Raw genomic sequence first — 19,128 nt, forward strand, 5'->3', positions numbered from 1 at the left:
GCTGTGCTGTGCAGTGCTGTGCTGTGCTGTGCTGTGCAGTGCTGTGCTGTGCAGTGCTGTGCTGTGCAGTGCTGAGCTGTGCAGTGCTGTGCTGTGCTGTGCTGTGCTGTGCAGTGCTGTGCAGTGCTGTGCAGTGCAGTGCTGAGCTGTGCAGTGCTGTGCTGTGCTGTGCTGTGCTGTGCAGTGCTGTGCAGTGCTGTGCAGTGCAGTGCTGAGCTGTGCTGTGCAGTGCTGTGCAGTGCTGTGCTGTGCAGTGCTGTGCAGTGCTGTGCTGTGCTGTGCTGTGCAGTGCTGTGCTGTGCTGTGCTGTGCTGTGCTGTGCAGTGCTGTGCTGTGCAGTGCAGTGCTGTGCAGTGCTGTGCAGTGCTGTGCAGTGCAGTGCTGTGCTGTGCTGTGCTGTGCTGTGCTGTGCAGTGCTGTGCTGTGCAGTGCTGTGCTGTGCTGTGCTGTGCTGTGCAGTGCTGTGCAGTGCTGTGCTGTGCTGTGCTGTGCTGTGCAGTGCTGTGCTGTGCTGTGCTGTGCTGTGCAGTGCTGTGCTGTGCAGTGCAGTGCTGTGCAGTGCTGTGCAGTGCTGTGCAGTGCTGTGCTGTGCTGTGCTGTGCAGTGCTGTGCTGTGCTGTGCAGTGCAGTGCAGTGCTGTGCTGTGCAGTGCTGTGCTGTGCTGTGCTGTGCTGTGCAGTGCTGTGCAGTGCTGTGCTGTGCAGTGCTGTGCAGTGCTGTGCAGTGCTGTGCTGTGCTGTGCTGTGCTGTGCAGTGCTGTGCAGTGCAGTGCTGTGCTGTGCAGTGCTGTGCAGTGCTGTGCAGTGCTGTGCAGTGCAGTGCTGAGCTGTGCTGTGCAGTGCTGTGCAGTGCTGTGCTGTGCAGTGCTGTGCAGTGCTGTGCTGTGCTGTGCAGTGCTGTGCAGTGCTGTGCAGTGCTGTGCAGTGCAGTGCTGAGCTGTGCAGTGCTGTGCTGTGCTGTGCTGTGCTGTGCAGTGCTGTGCAGTGCTGTGCAGTGCAGTGCTGAGCTGTGCTGTGCAGTGCTGTGCAGTGCTGTGCTGTGCAGTGCTGTGCAGTGCTGTGCTGTGCAGTGCTGTGCTGTGCTGTGCAGTGCTGTGCTGTGCTGTGCTGTGCAGTGCTGTGCAGTGCTGTGCAGTGCTGTGCTGTGCAGTGCTGTGCTGTGCTGTGCTGTGCTGTGCTGTGCAGTGCAGTGCTGTGCTGTGCTGTGCTGTGCTGTGCTGTGCAGTGCAGTGCTGTGCTGTGCTGTGCTGTGCTGTGCTGTGCTGTGCTGTGCTGTGCAGTGCAGTGCTGTGCTGTGCTGTGCAGTGCAGTGCTGTGCTGTGCAGTGCTGTGCTGTGCAGTGCTGTGCTGTGCTGTGCAGTGCAGTGCTGTGCTGTGCTGTGCTGTGCTGTGCTGTGCAGTGCAGTGCTGTGCTGTGCTGTGCTGTGCTGTGCTGTGCTGTGCAGTGCTGTGCAGTGCTGTGCTGTGCAGTGCTGTGCTGTGCTGTGCTGTGCTGTGCTGTGCAGTGCAGTGCTGTGCTGTGCTGTGCTGTGCTGTGCTGTGCTGTGCAGTGCTGTGCAGTGCTGTGCTGTGCTGTGCTGTGCTGTGCTGTGCTGTGCAGTGCAGTGCTGTGCTGTGCTGTGCAGTGCAGTGCTGTGCTGTGCAGTGCTGTGCTGTGCAGTGCTGTGCTGTGCTGTGCAGTGCTGTGCTGTGCTGTGCAGTGCTGTGCTGTGCTGTGCTGTGCTGTGCAGTGCTGTGCAGTGCTGTGCTGTGCAGTGCTGTGCAGTGCTGTGCTGTGCAGTGCAGTGCTGTGCTGTGCTGTGCAGTGCTGTGCTGTGCTGTGCTGTGCTGTGCTGTGCAGTGCTGTGCAGTGCTGTGCAGTGCTGTGCTGTGCAGTGCTGTGCTGTGCAGTGCAGTGCTGTGCTGTGCTGTGCAGTGCAGTGCTGTGCTGTGCTGTGCTGTGCAGTGCAGTGCTGTGCTGTGCTGTGCTGTGCAGTGCAGTGCTGTGCTGTGCAGTGCTGTGCAGTGCTGTGCTGTGCAGTGCTGTGCTGTGCAGTGCTGTGCTGTGCAGTGCTGTGCAGTGCTGTGCAGTGCTGTGCTGTGCTGTGCAGTGCAGTGCTGTGCTGTGCTGTGCAGTGCTGTGCTGTGCAGTGCTGTGCAGTGCTGTGCAGTGCTGTGCAGTGCTGTGCTGTGCAGTGCTGTGCAGTGCTGTGCTGTGCTGTGCAGTGCAGTGCTGTGCTGTGCTGTGCAGTGCTGTGCAGTGCTGTGCAGTGCTGTGCTGTGCAGTGCTGTGCAGTGCTGTGCTGTGCTGTGCAGTGCAGTGCTGTGCTGTGCTGTGCAGTGCTGTGCTGTGCTGTGCAGTGCTGTGCAGTGCTGTGCAGTGCTGTGCTGTGCTGTGCTGTGCAGTGCTGTGCTGTGCTGTGCTGTGCAGTGCTGTGCTGTGCTGTGCTGTGCTGTGCTGTGCAGTGCTGTGCTGTGCTGTGCTGTGCTGTGCAGTGCTGTGCTGTGCTGTGCTGTGCAGTGCTGTGCTGTGCTGTGCTGTGCTGTGCTGTGCAGTGCTGTGCTGTGCTGTGCTGTGCTGTGCTGTGCAGTGCTGTGCTGTGCAGTGCTGTGCTGTGCTGTGCAGTGCTGTGCAGTGCTGTGCTGTGCAGTGCTGTGCAGTGCTGTGCTGTGCAGTGCTGTGCAGTGCTGTGCTGTGCACTGCAGTGCTGTGCTGTGCAGTGCTGTGCAGTGCTGTGCTGTGCAGTGCAGTGCTGTGCTGTGCTGTGCTGTGCAGTGCTGTGCTGTGCTGTGCTGTGCAGTGCTCTGCTGTGCACTGCAGTGCTGTGCTGTGCTGTGCTGTGCTGTGCTGTGCTGTGCAGTGCTGTGCAGTGCAGTGCTGTGCAGTGCTGTGCAGTGCTGTGCAGTGCTGTGCAGTGCTGTGCAGTGCTGTGCAGTGCTGTGCTGTGCAGTGCTGTGCAGTGCTGTGCAGTGCAGTGCTGTGCAGTGCTGTGCTGTGCTGTGCTGTGCAGTGCTGTGCTGTGCTGTGCTGTGCAGTGCTGTGCAGTGCTGTGCTGTGCTGTGCTGTGCTGTGCAGTGCTGTGCTGTGCAGTGCTGTGCTGTGCTGTGCAGTGCTGTGCAGTGCTGTGCTGTGCTGTGCTGTGCAGTGCTGTGCTGTGCTGTGCTGTGCTGTGCTGTGCAGTGCAGTGCTGTGCTGTGCTGTGCAGTGCTGTGCTGTGCTGTGCTGTGCAGTGCTGTGCTGTGCAGTGCTGTGCAGTGCTGTGCTGTGCTGTGCTGTGCTGTGCAGTGCTGTGCTGTGCTGTGCAGTGCTGTGCAGTGCTGTGCTGTGCAGTGCTGTGCTGTGCTGTGCAGTGCAGTGCAGTGCTGTGCAGTGCTGTGCTGTGCAGTGCTGTGCTGTGCTGTGCTGTGCAGTGCTGTGCTGTGCTGTGCAGTGCTGTGCTGTGCTGTGCTGTGCTGTGCTGTGCTGTGCTGTGCAGTGCTGTGCTGTGCTGTGCTGTGCATCCTCACCTGAGTGTGTTTGTGCTTTCAGAGCCCTCTTTTCCGATCTGGGTCACTACTGTCTACGAAACCCTCTGAGTGTCCTCAGCGTCGCATTTATCCCCATGTGCTCCTGCTCCTTGCTGCATTTGCTGTTGATGTATTTGCTCCGGGGCGAGCAGCAACACCTCCATCCATCAGCACGGGATGCACTGCTGCAGCTGCAGCTCCTGGAGCTCCGTGTGCTGCTCCTCTGCTCCCGAGGCTGTGGAGCTGAGGCAGCAGCTTCAGTCCTTGTTTCGGAGTGCACTCAGGCAGGTAAGCACACACATTGGCTTCAGCGTTCTGCTTTTCTTTGTTGGAGAGATCACTGGTGGAGCAGTGAGGACCTGGCAGTGCCCTGCGTGCATGGTGCTCCATCGGCTTCAGCTCCTTGGAAAGGGGAAGGTTGAATAAAACCACTGCAAAGGAAAGATGATATGGAAGAACATGAATCAAAACGCACAGCCCCAGCAGAATCTCTTGGATGGGCACTGAAAGGAGACAGATTTGATAACCCACGGGGTCAGGGCTGGCATTGCCCCCCAGCTCTGGGCTTTGTGGGGCGATGTGTGGCCGCCAGGCGGTGTCTCATTGTGTGCAGTGTGGGGGGGTCCTCAGGGCTGGCAGCCCAAGGTCACTGTCACTGCATGTTCATTTTGTCAGCTCTGCTCCGTCATTTCCCCCATTACATGTAAATACTGAGGTTGATGCCGTGGGCTTCCTCTGAGCGTCACAGAATCATCCATGTTGGAGACATGAGATCCCCAACCCCACCCCCATGGTGCCCACTGCCCACGTCCCCCAGTGCCACATCCCCTCAGCCCTGAACACCCTGGGACAGTGCCCCTCTGCCTGAGCCATGCTGTTGGGTCCAGGTGACATCCAACCCAACCATCCTATGGCTCTATCATCTTTAAGGACCCTCCCAACCCAACCATACTGTGGTTCTATGATTAAGGACCCTTCCAACCCAACCATCCTATGGCTCTGTGATCTTTAAGGACCCTTCCAACCCAACCATCCTATGGCTCTATCATCTTCAAGGACCCTCCCACCCAACCATACTGTGGTTCTGTGATTAAGGACCCTTCCAACCCAATCATCCTATGGCTCTGTGATCTTTAAGGACCCTTCCAACCCAACCATCCTATGGCTTTGTGATCTTTAAGGACCCTTCCAACCCAACCATCCTATGGCTCTGTGATCTTTAAGGACCCTTCCAACCCAACCATTCTATCTTTCTGTGATTCGAAGTCCTGATTTACAAACCAGAAACAGAATCCACCAGAAAAGGAAAGCAGCTCGATGCTCTCCATCACCTCCGTCCTCAGCACTGGGAGCGTTCCCGTGTGGCACCACATGGACACGGGGGGGCACTCAGCAGTGGGTGGTGCTCTGCGAGTGCTCGCTGTGGAGAGATGGATGGGGAAGCCACGCCGAGGTCCCACCCAGAGCCCCCGGGGCTGCCCTGCTGCAACCCCAATCAGGGCTGGGCACGGCGGGGACGGGCTGGGGTTGGGCTTGGAGCTCTCGGAGCTCTCCAACCTTAACGCCGCTGTGTCTGCGATCTGCACGGGCACTGCTGCACGCGGTGCTCGGCCCTGCGCGGCCCGGGGGGGCCCGGCGGGTGAGAACCGGTCCGGTGGGGCCGTCACACGCGGTGGCACCGCCTGGGGCAGCACCGCTGCCGTGCCGGATCGCGGCTCTCACGCAGAGCGCTCGGGTTTGGTTCAGACGCGCTCCTGCAGGGCTCCGGCTTTCCCCCGCGTGCTTTGCATCGCCCTCAGCGCGGAGATGCCGACAGCTCTGCTGCACGCGGGATCCCACGTGGGGAGCCCAGGAAGGAGCAGGGGAGCCCCGCTGGTGGGAGCTGAGCTGCCGCCGCCCGTGTGCGTATGGGAGCGCTGAGAGCTGCGGGGATGGGGCTGCGGCTCGATGCCGGCATGGCTGTGCTCTGCGCGGTGACAGCAACACGGGGCAGCCGGGCCGGGCACAGCCCCTCCTCGTGGCAGATCCTTCCCAGAGGCAGCGGCCCCACAGCAGCGGCCCCACAGCAGCGGCCCCACGGCGCGGTCTCATTGGGACGGGCCGAACCCGCGGGCAGCGGCGGTGCCGCAGTACTTCACGGGGCCGCATCCCCGCAGCGCGACGAGGGGCGGTGGTCCCCGCGGGCAGCCCGTGCTCCCCGGCGACCCCTGGGGGAGGTGGGGAGGGAGGACCGGGCTCGGGGCGGGGCTGGGGCCGAGCGCGGCCGGAGCTGGAGGAGCGCTGCTGCCGTCCCTGCTCGTGTGCAGCCGCTCCTCGCAGTGTGCCCGGCGTCGCCACCGGCGTTATCAGCGCCCGGAGCGGCAGCCGAGGCCTCGGCGGATGGCGGCCGTTATCTGATGGAGCCGCCCCCAGCGGTCACAGCAGCGACGTGGCCGCCTCAGCCACGGCAGCATCTGCTTCTCCAGCGCTGCATCCCTTCCCGGGGACCCTGCGCGGCCCGGCCCCGCTGCACGCGGCGTGGAGCTCCGTGTGTGCCGGGAGGGTCCGCGGCAGCGCAGCCCCTCGCCCACCAACGCTGTACTCGGTCCCCACCGCCGATGCTGAGAGCGCAGCAACGATTCACGCACCGCGTTCTGTGGCAGCGGGATCACAGCTCTTTCATTTACATCTTGCAGCAGCCCCGCAAGCCACGGGATCAGCAAAGAGCGTTTGGGGGGGGGGTGTGCACGGTGAGGGCGGGTGGGGACCGCGCACAGCGGCGCCGGGGCTGAGGACCACAACCACACCGTAACAAACCCGGGAGGGACAAACCGCAGCGCTGCAGCGTCGGGAACCCCACCACAGAGCACACGGGTGGGGCTGCGTCCCTTCCAACCCCACTGCACCGCGGCCCTACAATCCCAACCGCCCGAGGCGTGAAGGGGAGGGAGGAGGGCAGCGCCAGCCCCGCGGCAGGGCCCTGCAGCTCTCTGCATCTCCTCAGTCCCACCAGGTACGACATTGTCTGGGAGCTGGTATGGGATTGCTGCTGACAAAACGCATGGATTTTGTGGAAAAAAAAGGAGTGGAACGATAAACAGCAATTATAGTGCAGACAGAGCAATCCAGAGCTCTTGGCAAGCCAGTCCCAACCAAGTAACATGTATTTAAATAGTCAGAAGCATTCATCTCCCTGGCAATGAGAGCTGCAGCCCCACGCTGGAGAAGTGTGGGCTTTGCTCGAATCACGGGGAGGATTTGGGAGCTGCACGTTATGCAAACGTGGTGCAGGGCTGCTGGGATGGCAGTGTGAGCAGGGATGGGTGCTGCGACACTGCATGGGCACGGTGCAGGATGGGCGCTGCGCCAACGAAGGAGCTGCAGTGGGTGCTCAGTGGGTGGCAGAGGTCTGTGCCTGCACAGCTTGTCGGGAGGGCTCAGGAGGTGGCAGTCACAGCAGACGTGCACTTGGAGGGCAGAAAACACTGAATCCATAGGTTCCTCACGTCTGCAGAACAACCAGGACCGTGGCTGCTGTGGGAGCAGTGCTCTCAGCAGTGGGCTGCACTGTTCTGAGGGAGCTTTGCTCACATCACAGCTCTCAGCGCGTGCAAATCAAAGCGAAAGCTTCTCTGGAGTGTGGGATGTGGCTGAGCGGCAGTTAAAGGTCTCATCGCGGTGCCGGCGTTGTGCTGTGGGGCCGAGCTCTGCTCCCCCCGGCCCTGTGCAGCCCCACAGCTGCCCCCCCCGCAGGGCCCCACCGCTGAGCCCGGCCCTGCCGCCCTCCCCTCCTGCCACGGCCGGGACGATGCAGAGGTATGACTTCTGAAAATGCACCCATGAAACAGTTCCAGTTTCTGTGCAAGGCCCAAACAGAGGCAGGAGGGCCCAGCAGTGCTGCGGGGGTCTGGTGGGGGTCCCCGGCGGCGTTATCCTGCTGCATCCCCACGGAGCGCTGAGCCCTCGCGCTCCCGTGGCAGAGCTCTGACACCTTTTGCTCATTCTGAGTTATTCTTAGAAAACCATTCCCGTTTGAGTTCCCCTCTGGAGGTTCAGCAGATGTCTCCTTTCCATCGTGACCCCCACCACGCAGCCATCCCCACGCTCAGCGGATGCAGTCAGTGTGGTCTCTGCTCCCAGCTGGAGCCACCCACGCTGCAGGGCCGCTCTCCCACCCGTGCTGCTCGCAGCCCCCCCGCTCGGCCCCCCGTTCCCACTGCCCCACTGCAGCCCTCCTGGACCCTGTGGGGCCACTGCTGTGCAGCACTGAGGGCACCCACGGTGTCCGACCGCACATGACTCATTTCAGACAGAGGATGTGGAGAATGGGTCGGGGCCATGGGCTGCAGGGAGGGGGCAGCAGCACCCGTGGGTGCGGGGAAGTGGAGCCCAAAGTCACTGCGTGTACAGCGAGAGAGGTGAGAGCAGCCCACGTTGTGACAGATGGAGCTCTGAGCGGGGGGAACCATGAGGACCTGAGCGTGCTGGGGGGGTGAGCTGGGGGGGACTGTGGGAACAATGCTGTGCCCCACAGACGGTGCTCACAGGGCACTGTTGGCTCTGCTCAGGGCTGATGGGGCTGTGCCATGGGACGTGGGAGCACCCTGAGATCCCTATGGGGGTCTGCGGCGTGCGGAGCCCTGGGGAGCCCTGGTGGGGATGGGGATGGAGGGCTTCGTTCCCAAAGGGCTTCGGGAGGCACGGGGACGGGCGGCCCTGGGCACTGCTTTGGGTGGACAGCACCTGAAGGAGTGCTGAGAAATCGAGGGCATTTTGCAGGCCCCACGCAGCGCGGAGCGAGGGCTGCAGCGAGAGCCGTGCAGAGATGGAAAGAGCAGTGTGCAGCTCACCCGAAGGGGACCGAGGGCGGCTGCCTGCACCGCACGAGCGCTCCCGCAGGAAAATCTTAAACGGCTCTTTAAGTGAGGCAGAAAGATATAAAAAGCCGCAATCGCTGGGAGCCGCAGCCAGACAAATCCGCACTGGGAATTAGAGCTGTACCGGGAGGGGATGGACTGCGGGACAAAGCGCGTGCCACGGGAGCGGAGACGGCGCTCCAACGCCACCGCCTGCGGGCTCCGTGCCGGCAGACACATCCTGCTGCTGCCTCCGCAGCGCACAGCAAGAGCTGAGCACCAGCGCGTGGGGCTGAGAGCCGACGAGCGGAGCCCGCCCCTCCCCACGCACCATCCCGAGAGTGGGGCGCCGCGCTCCGTGTGCTCGCGGGGCTCCGCCTCTGCCCTCCTCATCCGTCAGCCCGACACCGAGGAAGCCGCACCTGGAGCGCCAGCGCAGAGATCCGCTGTGTGCAGCGGGACCCCAGGACCGCAGGACCCAGCCGCGATGGGGCTGTGCCACACTGCGCCCGCTGCCGTGCCATACACCTCCCACTCCGTGCCATACACCACCCACTCCGTGCCATACACCACCCACTCCGTGCCATACACCTCCCACTCCGTGCCATACACCACCCACTCTGTGCCATACACCTCCCACTCCGTGCCATACACGCCCCTCGCAGTGCCACGCCCCGCCCGTTGCTGTGGCAGCGCACTGACACCCGGCGCCCACGGAGGCGGTGCATCCCAAGGACTACATCTCCCGGCAGCCCCCGCGCGCGGCACCATAGGACTCTCCCTCCCAGAGTGCCCCGCGCGGGCGGAAGCGGAACTCGGCGTCACGCGGCGCGATGGCGGCCGGTGAGGGGGCCGGGCGCGGGGCGGGGCCGGGCGCGCCTCTGGGCGGCCGCGGCCCGGCGGGCTGACGGCGGCGCTCGGTGCCCGCAGGTCGGTAGCGGCCGCCATGGCGCTGATCGAGGGCGTGGGCGACGAGGTGACCGCGCTGTTCGCGCTGCTGCTGGCCGTAGCCGTGCTGGCCCTGGCCTGGGCCTCCACGCGCGCCCCCGAGCCCGCGCCGCCGCCCCGCGCCGCCGCGCCGCTGCCCGAGGAGGGCCCGAGCGCCGCCCCCGAGCCCGCGGCCACGCACAAAGCCCCGGGCGCGGCCCCGGGCGGGGCGGGACCCGATGGGGCGGGCGGAGCGGCGGCGGCGGCGCTGCGGGCGCGGGGCGGCTCCGGGACCCCGCAGCAGAGGCCGGGCGGAGCGGCGGGGGGCGGCCCGGCGGAGCCCACCATGGTGCTGCGCCTCAAGTTCCTCAACGACACCGAGCGGCTGGCGCACGTGCGGCCCGGGGACACCGTGGGGGCCCTCAAGAGGTGAGCGGCGGGCGGGGACGGCGCGGGGGGTGGGTGACAGCCCCGGGGCGCGGGGTGAGCCGTGGGTGACGCCGTGGGATGGCTGTGGGTGACGGCGCAGGGTGAGCTGTGGGTGATGCTGCGGGGACGTGGGGCAAGTGGAAGGTGACAGCCGAGGGTCGCGGGGTGAGCCGTGGGTGACAACCAAGGGACATGAGGAGAGCGGTGAGGGACAACGTGGGGTCAGAGGGAACTGCGGGTGGCAGCCTGGGGACATGGGGTGAGCAACAGGGCAGAGGTGTGAGGTGAGTGATGGGTGACACGTGGGGGCAGGGATTGTATGGGGGGTGACAGCCTGCGGACACGAGGGGTGCTGCAGGTGACGGTGCAGGGCCATAGGGCCTGGTGTGGGTGACACCCAGGGGACAGCCTGGGCACATGGGGTGAGCTGTAGGTGACGGTGTGGGGACACAGGATGGCATGTGGGTAACTGTGAGAACACAGCGTGAGGTGTGCGTGACGCCACGGGGACACTAAAAGAGCTGTGGGTGACAGCCTGGGCACACAGGTAAGGTGTGGGTGACACCAGGGGGCACGGAGCGAGCGGTGGGTGGCACTGCTGGGGATGTGGGTGATACCGGGGGACACAGTGCAAGCTGTGGGTGGCACCGTGAGGACACGGCACGAGGTGGAGTACACTGTGGGGATGTGGAGCAGCACTGCAGCTCTGGGCAGCCCCAGAGGCGGGCGCTGGGCTGTGCCATCTGCACGTGCCACGATGTCCTCTGTCCCACAGGGCCTATTTCCCCGGGCAGGAGCAGCAGGTGCGGCTCATCTACCAGGGCCAGCTGCTGCGCGATGACACCCAGAGCCTGGCGGCCCTGCACCTGGCACCCAACAGCGTCCTGCACTGCCACATCTCCCAGCACAGCCCCGCGCCCGCGCCCGCCGGGCCCCGCGCCTCCGCCGACCCCGTGCACACCGCCCTCAACGTGGGCAGCCTGATGCTGCCGCTCTTCGTGCTGATGCTGGCCGTGCTCTGGTACTTCCAGCTGCAGTACCGCCACGTCTTCACCGCCACCGCCACCACCTTCCTGGCCGGCCTCACCCTGCTCTTCAGCTTCATGGCCTTCACCATGTACCGCAGATAGCGCCGCCCCGCGCCCCACTGGAACCGCCCCCCGCCGTCCCCCTGCGGTGCTCGGGGGCTCTCCCGCCGCTCCCGAACTCGAGGGTCGTTGGCTGTGTCCCTGTGCTTCAGGGGCTGCTCACAGCCGGCACAGAGTTGGCGCGGCCCCGGTGCTGCCCTCGGCCCTGCCAAGGGCTGTGCTGCCATGCTGCCCGGCACCGCTGGAAGCCCTCCAGGCACGGGGCGAGGCACGGAGCTGTGCCACAGGGCACCGAGCAGAACGGGGGGGGACCCCGTGAGCCCCCCGGTGCCTGCTGCCCGCGGCTCTGCGGGCCCTGCGGGGTCAGGGGGCTGCCGGCCCGTGCTCAGGGCTGGCCCGGCCCTCAGCGCCGTGAGCGTGTGCTCAGCCGTGCTTCTTTTAAGATTAAAAAGGAAGAAAACTGTGAATGCTCCAAACGCTGCGCACTGTGATCTGTGCGGGGTACGGGAGGGGGGGGAGGGGGGGGGGAGGGGGGGCGGGGCTCGGGGCGCTCGGCCCCGCCCTGACGCGCTGCGGGGCGGGCTCCGCTCCTCGACACGCGTCCCGCAGGGCGGCAGTGCGCCTGCGCCGGCCGGCCCGGCCCCGCCCCTTGGCGAAGCGCTCGCTGATTGGTGGCCGCGCGGCGGCTATTTGCATACTACGCCGTTCCGGCCCCGGAAGTGTGTGCGGCGCGGGGGCGGGGCCGCGGCCGCCCTGTCGCCGCGGGGGCCGTCGGGAAGATGGCGGACTCGGTGTCCGGGCGGCGCTGAGCGGCCGCGGCGCGGCGGGTCCAGAGCGGCCGTGAGCGCCATGTAGGCGGGGCACGGCGGGCGGGCCCGGGACGGCGCGGCGGGGGGGGGGACAGGGGGCACGGGGACGGGGCGGGGCGGGGCGGGCGCTCCGGGGGTGGGGTCGGGGTTGGAGGGGGGGCGGGGAGGGTCCCGGTACCGGGCGCACGCGCGGCGCTGCTCGCGAGGGGCCTCGGTGCCCTGAGCGGGGTGGGAGCGGGCCGAGCCCCGGGCGGCCGGACGGAGCGCCGAGGGCGGCCTGGGCGCGCCGGTGGGCGGCGCGGGGGGTGGGGGTCCCGGTGCGGCCCGGGCTCGGGGCGGGGTCCCGGCGCCGCCCCCCCCCTCCTCAACCTCGCTGTTCCCCGCAGGGTCCCCCGGTCCCGCGGAGCCCCCCGCGCCGCCCCGCCCGCGCCATTATGCTGCGCCTGCTGCCATGGCTCCGCGCCCTGAGCCGCCGGCACGCGCGGCCCGGCAGCCCCCGGGGCCCGGCTGAGCGCAGCGGGGCCGCCATGCAGCCCGCCTGCTACTGCGCGGGCAGGGCCAGGCCGCGCGCCCTGCTGCTCCCGCTGGATCCCTACGGCCATGGGCTGCTGCACGCCCTCCCCCCGGACGCGTGCAGGGCCCGCGGGCACGGCAAGAGGAAGAGCTGGAACTTCATCCACGAGAAGATGAGCTACGACACCTTCTTCACCATGAAGCGGCTGATCGAGCGCTCGCGCAGCGTGGGCGAGGTGCTGCGCTGGGTGACGCAGAACCCCGGCAAGGTGTCGGCCAGCCACTACCCCATCGCCCTGCACAAGCTGGGCCAGCTCCTGCAGCAGCAGCAGGGCCCGGCCGCCCTCAACGGGGAGAGCCGGCGGCCCGGCCCGGTGCTGGAGCAGCCCGAGTTCCAGACGCTGTGCCAGGCCATCATCAGCGGCTGCTCCAAGTTCGATAACTTCAGCATCGTCAACTGCCTGTACGCCGCTGCCGCGCTGGGTGAGTGCCCCGGAGCGCCGCGAGGTTCCGCCGTGAGCGGAGGGGTCAGTGCTCCGGGTGCACAGCTGTGTTCGGGGCGCCGGCAGCAGCGCTGCTCCGTGCAGGGGGACAGTGCCTGCAGAGCTCTGCGTGGCCGTGCAGCAGCAGCCCGCTCTTCCTCAGGCTCCTGCCCTGCGTGGCTCGAGGGCTGGACACGCGGGTTGTCCAAGGCTCCTCGTTGGGAGGGAGCGATCCTGCAGGTCTGAGTGCCCTCTGTGCGTCGCGGAGCCTTTCTGGCCCGTGGCAGCGTGCTGAGGGCTCGTTAGCATGATTAAAGGCCCCGGAGGGCTCTGTGTGCTCCCTCCCACCGCCTGTGGAGGGGATTACACTCCGGCTGCCACGGGGCAGCGGGTGCCCGGCCCCAGTGTTCCTTCCAGTCCTGTGCCCCCACATTCCACCCTGACGTTTCCTGCCATTGTGTTTGCTTTTTCGGAAGGGTGGCCGCACGCTGTGAGCTGCACCCGCGCTGTGCCGGGGGCTGAGGAGTAACTGGAAACCTGCTGAAGGTGGGGGGAGGGGAGGTCCCGCTTCCCCCCCCCCCGCAGCGCTTTGTGTTTGTGAACTCCGCGCCCCTCCCCGAGCTGGGCTCCCCCGGCCTGCTCTGGTTTTGACCCACACTTTGTTCCCCGTGCCTCGCCCTGCCCGCTCCCCATGTGCTCCAGCTCATTAATAAAAGCGCTCCCCCGCCTTTCAGAGGCCTCCCAAGGAACAAAGCAGCTGCTCAGACCAATTCTTCACTTTCCACCTTCTGACTGATTTCTGATTAACGATAAAGCGCAGCGACTTACCCCATGCTGCCTTGGTTTCTTTAAAGCCCTTTTAAAAACCGAACGGTCGTCGTCTGGCTCGGCTGAGCAGTGGGCTGCTGGGCCTCATAGGGTGCGCAGAACGCTCCGTGCCTCCGCTGAGGAGATCTCTCCTGACACGCGAGCGATGGCCTTTGCCTTTTTTCATAACCACTCTGTGCACGTGGCCTCTCGTCTTTCTGTGGTTGAATAATGCGTCCAGAGTGAGAGAAAGGTATTTCCCCCGGGAGCCGAATCTGAAAGGCTGCGGCCGAGCTGGAAAACATGTGGGGACGGAGTTAGAAATGTGGAAAGATAAACTCCTGGCACACGGGGCAGCTCTGGTTTCAGCCGTGTGTTGACGCTCCGTTTGCCTTCCAAACAAAACATTTCTTTAAAGCGCTTTCAGATGCATTATTCATCCTTACAAAGGCCGGGACCTGAAAGCGAATTCTTACTTTTGTGGATGAGCCGAAGCGCTTCGGCTGCCCTGGCCTGGCTGCCTCACGCGGCTGTGCCCGTTTGTGTCCCCGGCGCCGGCCCTCCTGGGGGGTCGCTCCGGGTCCCTCCTGGGGGGTCGCTCCGGGTCCCTCCTGGGGGGCCGGCTCCGGGTCCCTGACGCCGTGGTTCTGCCGCAGGGCTGCCCGGGGAGTCGCCGCTGGTGCGGGTGCTGGAGGACGAGTCCCGCAACCGCCTGGGCCGCTTCAACCAGAAGGACGTGTCCATGGTGTTCAGCAGCGTGATGCGGCTGCACCCCTCCAGCCCCCACCCCCTGGTCGAGTCGTGCCTCAGCAGCTTGGAGCGGCACCTGGAGAAGGAGCGGCACCCGCAGACGCTCTTCCTGCTGCTCTCCTATTACCGCCTGCGGGCGCAGGCGCTGCAGGGCCACCCCGCCTCGGACCAGCAGCTCATCAACAACCGCAAGATCCTGCGCCTGGTGCGGCACACGCTGGGGCAGGTGAGCGCCATGCGGGAGCACGAGCTGGCCCTGCTGGACGAGATGCTGGCCCTGTGTGCCCAGGAGGCCAACAACAAGGCGCTGGAGGCCATCTTCAGCTCGCAGCTCTTCTATGAGAACCGCCAAGAGCGATTCATCCGCAGCATGGCAGGTGAGCCGTGCCCCCCCCGGTGCCGGCTGCTGCGGGCTCTGCCCGGGCGGCCCTGCAGCTCCTCCCCGGGCTCTGCAGCCTCTGTTTGTCCAGCAGCAGCTGGGGCCGCGCGGAGCTGCTGAGCTGAGCAGGCAGCCCGAGCGGGAGCTGCTCTGCAGTGCCCAGCCATCGCTGGTCCCCGCAGTGCCCCTTCCTGCACTGCGAGCCCGCCTCGCCTCGGGGTGGGCTGTGGGTCGGCATCTGTGGGGTGCCGTGCAACGGTCCCCACTCTGTGCACATTCCCACTGCTCTCTGCTGGGCCTCCTGGTGCACGTGGTGGGGATCTGTCCTGCTTGGAGCCCCACGCCCCGCTGCTGGCGGGGGAGCGGCGTGGGCTGCGGCTCCGTGTCCGCCCTCCAGCCCACGCTGCAGTCCTTTCTGGGGGGCAGCACTCTGGTGGTCCTGACGCCGAGCTGTGCTTCGCTGTGCAGAGTGGCTTCCCAGGAAGGCCGAGAACCTGACCCCCTACACCATGGCCCTCATTGCCAAGTACGTGGCCCGGCACCGGCTGCGTGAGCCACGCCTGCTTGATACCATCGCAAACTTCCTCCTGAAGCGCGGGGAGCAGCTGGACAGCAAGGTGGGGGTGTGCGTGGGGGGGTGCTGCCCTGGTGCCAGGAGGAGCGCATCCCCTCTGCGTCACTGCACATCCCAATCCTGCTGCCTCCAGCCCGACTCCTCCTTTGGCTGCAGGTGATCCAGAAGCTGGTGTTTCCCTTCAGCCGCATGAACTACCGCCCGTCCAACCACGGCGAGCTGTTCCCCAAGCTGGAGGCCATCCTGGAGCAGAAAGCCGGCAGCTCGCCGCTGGCCACCGTCAACATCCTCATGTCCATGTTCCAGCTCAGCCACTTCCCCCAGTCCGTCCTGCATCAGGTCTTCTCCCCGGCTTTCATCACCAACGTTATGAGTACGTCGGGCTCTTCCCAGGGTAAACCCGGCAGTTGGGGCGCGGTGGTGTGTGCTGGCTGCGGATGGGGCCGAGCCGTCCCCCCCCGGAGCGCGGTGCGGGCGGTCCCGGGTCCCCTCCCACCCGACCCCCCCAGCCCTGTCCTCCCCAGCCTGATCCCCCCCACCCGACCCCCCCCCACCCCATCCCCCCCCACCCAATCCCCCCCCGCCCGGTCCCCCCCACCCGATCCCCCCCAGCCCGGTCCCCTCCTGCAGGCAGCCCCTACGCGCTCATCGTGCGCCGCTACCTCTCCCTGCTGGACGCGGCCGTGGAGCTGGAGTTCCGTGACTACAGCGGCCCACGCCTCGACCCACGGTACCGCGTCCTCATGTTCGAGCACGCGCTGACGGCTGACGAGGCCAACAGGAAGTACAGGTGAGGGGGGCACGGCGGGCGCCCCGACACGCAGCCCCACATCGCTGCGCTGGGAGGGGCAGACGTGGCTGGGGGACACGGAGAGCTGGGAGGAGAGGGACCTGATTGAGTGAGCGCAGCATCGGGGCAGGACGGAGCTGAGCTGCTGGGGAGGAGCTCTGCAGGGGAGGACCTGGGGGTCGTGGTGGCCAATGGTTGAGCAGTGGTTGAGCACAGGATGACTATGAGCCAGCAGCGTGTGCTGGTGGCCGAGAAGGCCAACGGGATCCTGGAGTGCACTGCAGAGAGCATGGCCAGCACGGTGAGGGAGGGGATCCTCCCCTCTCCCTCTGCCGGGGGCACATCAGGAGCACTGCGCCCAGGGCTGGGCTGCCCAGCTCCATGCAGACTGGGAACTGCTGGAGAGAGCCCTGCGGAGGGGGGCAGAGGCGGTGGGGGCCTGGAGCAGCTCCCGACGGGAGCAGGCTGAGAGCCCCGGGGCGGTGGAGGAGAGGAAGCTGAGGGGATGTGAGCAGTGCTGATGGAGATGTGAAGGGCGGGGGCAGGGGGAGGGGGCCGGGCTCTGTTCGGTGCTGCCCAACGCCAGGACGAGGCGCAGTGGGCACAGACTGCAGCCCAGGGAGCTCCGTCTGAACGTGAGGAGGGATCTGTGTGCTGTGAGGGTGGCAGAGCCCTGCAACGGAGCCCACAGAGCTGGGGGAGTCTCCTCTGGAGATACCCAAGCTCCCCTGGATGCTGTGGGGAGCTGCCATGTGGGGCTGGAGTGGGGGAGCTGCTCAGGTCCCTCCCCTACAGCCCTGGGGTGCTGTGGCCAGCACGGGGCTGGCCTGGGGGTGCTGGGGTTGGCTCGTGTCCCCTGACTGCTTTCCCCCAGTTACAAGGGGCTGGTGGCTGAGGCGCTGCGGCAGCTGGTGGGCGAGGAGTGCTACCGGCAGGACGAGGTGCTGCCCCCGGGGTACTGCACAGGTAGGCTGCTGTGCCGGGGGGGCTGGGGGGGTCAGGGCAGCAGAGCTGCGCTGCGGGGCAGCGATTCGGGCGCACTGCTCACCCCGCTGCTCTCCCTGCAGACTTCCTGCTGTGGATTAACCGCTCGGGCGCGGTGCTGCCCCTGTCCCGTGTTCCCGCAGCCTCCAAGGCCCCCCCCGTGGCCCCCCCCGCCGCCGTCTCCCTGCGCTCCAGCGTCCTGGCGCTCACCTCGGACTTGCAGGACTTTGCCCCCTTCGCTGCGGAGACCCCCGGCAGCCCCCCAGCTGCGCACCGGGACAACACCCTGGCGGGGCGCTTCCTCTCCACGCTCTGCCCGGCCCCGGGGGGGCCCTGCTACCAGCCCCCCTCGGACTATTACTGCGGCCTGAGCAAAGAGTCTTCCCTGGAGAGCCAGGGCAGCTCCACGCTGAGCAGTCCCTCCGAGTGCCTCTCGGCGCAGCCGGCCAGCACCCCCGACTGCTCCCCGCGGGGCTCCTCCGCCGCCACCCTCTTCCAGTTCCCCATCGGCAAGATCCTGGAGGAGGAGGCGGCCGCCTGCTTCCAGGGGGGGGAGCAGCCCCAGGAGGAGGCGGAGGGTCGCAGCCCCGCGCCGGCCGAGGACGCCTGCCCTCCGCCCTCCCCGTGCCGGCCCGGCCCCACCAGGGGTCCCAGCGAGGGACCACCGGCAGCCGACGACATCCAGAGGTACTGAGCACGTGTCCCCCCAGCCAGCGCAGCCCTGCACCGTTCGGTCATGGGGATGGGCTGCTACCCGGAGAGGGGTGGGGGGGGAGGGGTACCCTTCAGCACTCCGGGGCAGCCCCCTGCCAGGGTAACCCCCCCCGCCGTGTCCTTGCAGGGTGGTGCTGTCGGTCAATGACAAATGGCATTACTGCCAGAACTCCGACATCCTGGTGGGCTCACGCGCCATGCGGGACCGGCACCTGCGCCTGCTGGGCTACTGTCTGGTGCAGGTGAGTGCTGCCAGCCCCTCCCGTGGGGCAGAGCCCGTCGTGGCCCCGCTCTGTGGGGCTGGGAGCGCCATCCCGGGGCTGCCTGCTGCCTTTTTCCACTCCCGACCCAGGAATGTCCCCCTGGCTGTGCTGCGGCCAGGATCCCGTCCCCGCGTGTGGGGACAGCTGTGCTGCTGCCAGCAGTGGCCCTGCAGGTCCCGCCGCCGCTGCCCCGCCGCTGCCAGCCCGAGGCTGATGTTCAGGGCCGTTCCCTGCGGGGCAGCGCAGCGCTGCCTGTCCTCGTGCTGCTGGGAAGGGCTGCAGCGCAGCACATCCCCACGGCATCCTACGCTTCTCACGTTTCCTTTTCCTGGGACGGAGGTGGAAGTGTCCTCTCGTGACCCCGCGGTGCCCGGAGCTGTGTGGGGCAGAAGGGCTCTGCCGGAGGCCGTGGGGTGCTGTGCTCTGCCCCCGTTGTGTGGGGCGGGGTCCCGGCCCCCATCCCCTCGTCCCCCATCCCCTCCCTCTCACGTTTTTGGAGAAGGGCACAGGGTAGAGCATCGTGCAGGGCTGTGAATTCTGCTGTGCTGTGGGGCACTGCCACACGCCCCCCCCACCCCCCCAGGGCTGCACTGCTGCAGGGAATAGTGCCAAGGCCACGGGTGCTCGGCCTCCTCGTGCCCTTCTTCCTCCTCGTGCCCTTCTTCCTCCTCGTGCCCTTCTTCCTCCTCGTGCCCTTCTTCCTCCTCGTGCCCTTCTTCCTCCTCGTGCCCTTTGCTGCTCCCTGCTCTGTGTGCGCTGCCCGAGCGGTCCCAGGTCCCGTCTCTCCCCCAGGAGCACTGCCGGTGGCTGTCCCTGTCTCCAGAGCTGTCTGTCCCTCCGCAGCCCGCACGGGGGGGCAGGGGGGGCCCGCACTGACACTTGTGTCCCATTGCAGCTGCCCTACACGGAGCTGGAGAAGGTGAGTGGCATCGAGGAGGCCAAGCACTACCTGCGGCAGAAGCTGAGGGAGCTGCGGTTCTGAGGGGCTCGGCCCCCACCGGGTGGGCGCTGAGGGGGCACGGAGCCCCCGGCCCGGGGGGGGGGGAGGGGGGGGGAGCTGCGGCCGCGTGGGGCCGAGGTGGTGTGAGATATTTATTGCCGATATCGTGGGGAGGGGGCGCGACGTGAGCGGTGTGTGGGGGGAGTGTGGGGATGTGTAGGGCTGGGGGCCCCCAGCCCCGGTCCTGGGGTCACTGCAGGGGCCTGGCGTTCCTGGGGGTCCCCGACACGCTGCTGGGGAGGGGGGGGCTGCGCCCGGCCCCCCAGGGCTGTGACAGCCACGCACTGGGGATGCTCCGG

The 19,128-nt window shown here is 66.6% G+C and overlaps 2 protein-coding genes across 3 annotated transcripts; both read left to right on the forward strand.

Moving 5' to 3' along the window:
• The first annotated feature begins 9,251 nt into the window (after window positions 1-9,251).
• Window positions 9,252-11,088, forward strand: TMUB1 (transmembrane and ubiquitin like domain containing 1). Its single transcript, XM_065751645.1, has 2 exons — window positions 9,252-9,676; window positions 10,452-11,088. The coding sequence occupies exons 1-2, from the start codon at window positions 9,267-9,269 to the stop codon at window positions 10,804-10,806; spliced, it is 765 nt and encodes a 254-aa protein (XP_065607717.1). The 5' UTR covers window positions 9,252-9,266; the 3' UTR covers window positions 10,807-11,088.
• Window positions 11,089-11,962: 874 nt separating this feature from the next.
• On the forward strand, window positions 11,963-18,861 carry FASTK (Fas activated serine/threonine kinase). Of its 2 annotated transcripts, none has more exons than XM_065751653.1 (9): window positions 11,963-12,569; window positions 14,032-14,502; window positions 14,973-15,121; window positions 15,235-15,472; window positions 15,709-15,868; window positions 16,743-16,834; window positions 16,936-17,539; window positions 17,694-17,808; window positions 18,725-18,861. In XM_065751653.1, the coding sequence occupies exons 1-9, from the start codon at window positions 12,008-12,010 to the stop codon at window positions 18,809-18,811; spliced, it is 2,478 nt and encodes an 825-aa protein (XP_065607725.1). In that variant the 5' UTR covers window positions 11,963-12,007; the 3' UTR covers window positions 18,812-18,861. The 2 variants fall into 2 exon arrangements, with proteins under 2 accessions (XP_065607725.1, XP_065607726.1); XM_065751654.1 differs by having other exon boundaries at window positions 15,235-15,451.
• Window positions 18,862-19,128: the final 267 nt, after the last annotated feature.

This window comes from Cyrtonyx montezumae, unplaced genomic scaffold (genome assembly GCF_038088225.1).
Source record: "Cyrtonyx montezumae isolate F1298 unplaced genomic scaffold, pur_monq_1.0 scaffold_79, whole genome shotgun sequence".
NCBI lineage: Eukaryota > Metazoa > Chordata > Aves > Galliformes > Odontophoridae > Cyrtonyx > Cyrtonyx montezumae.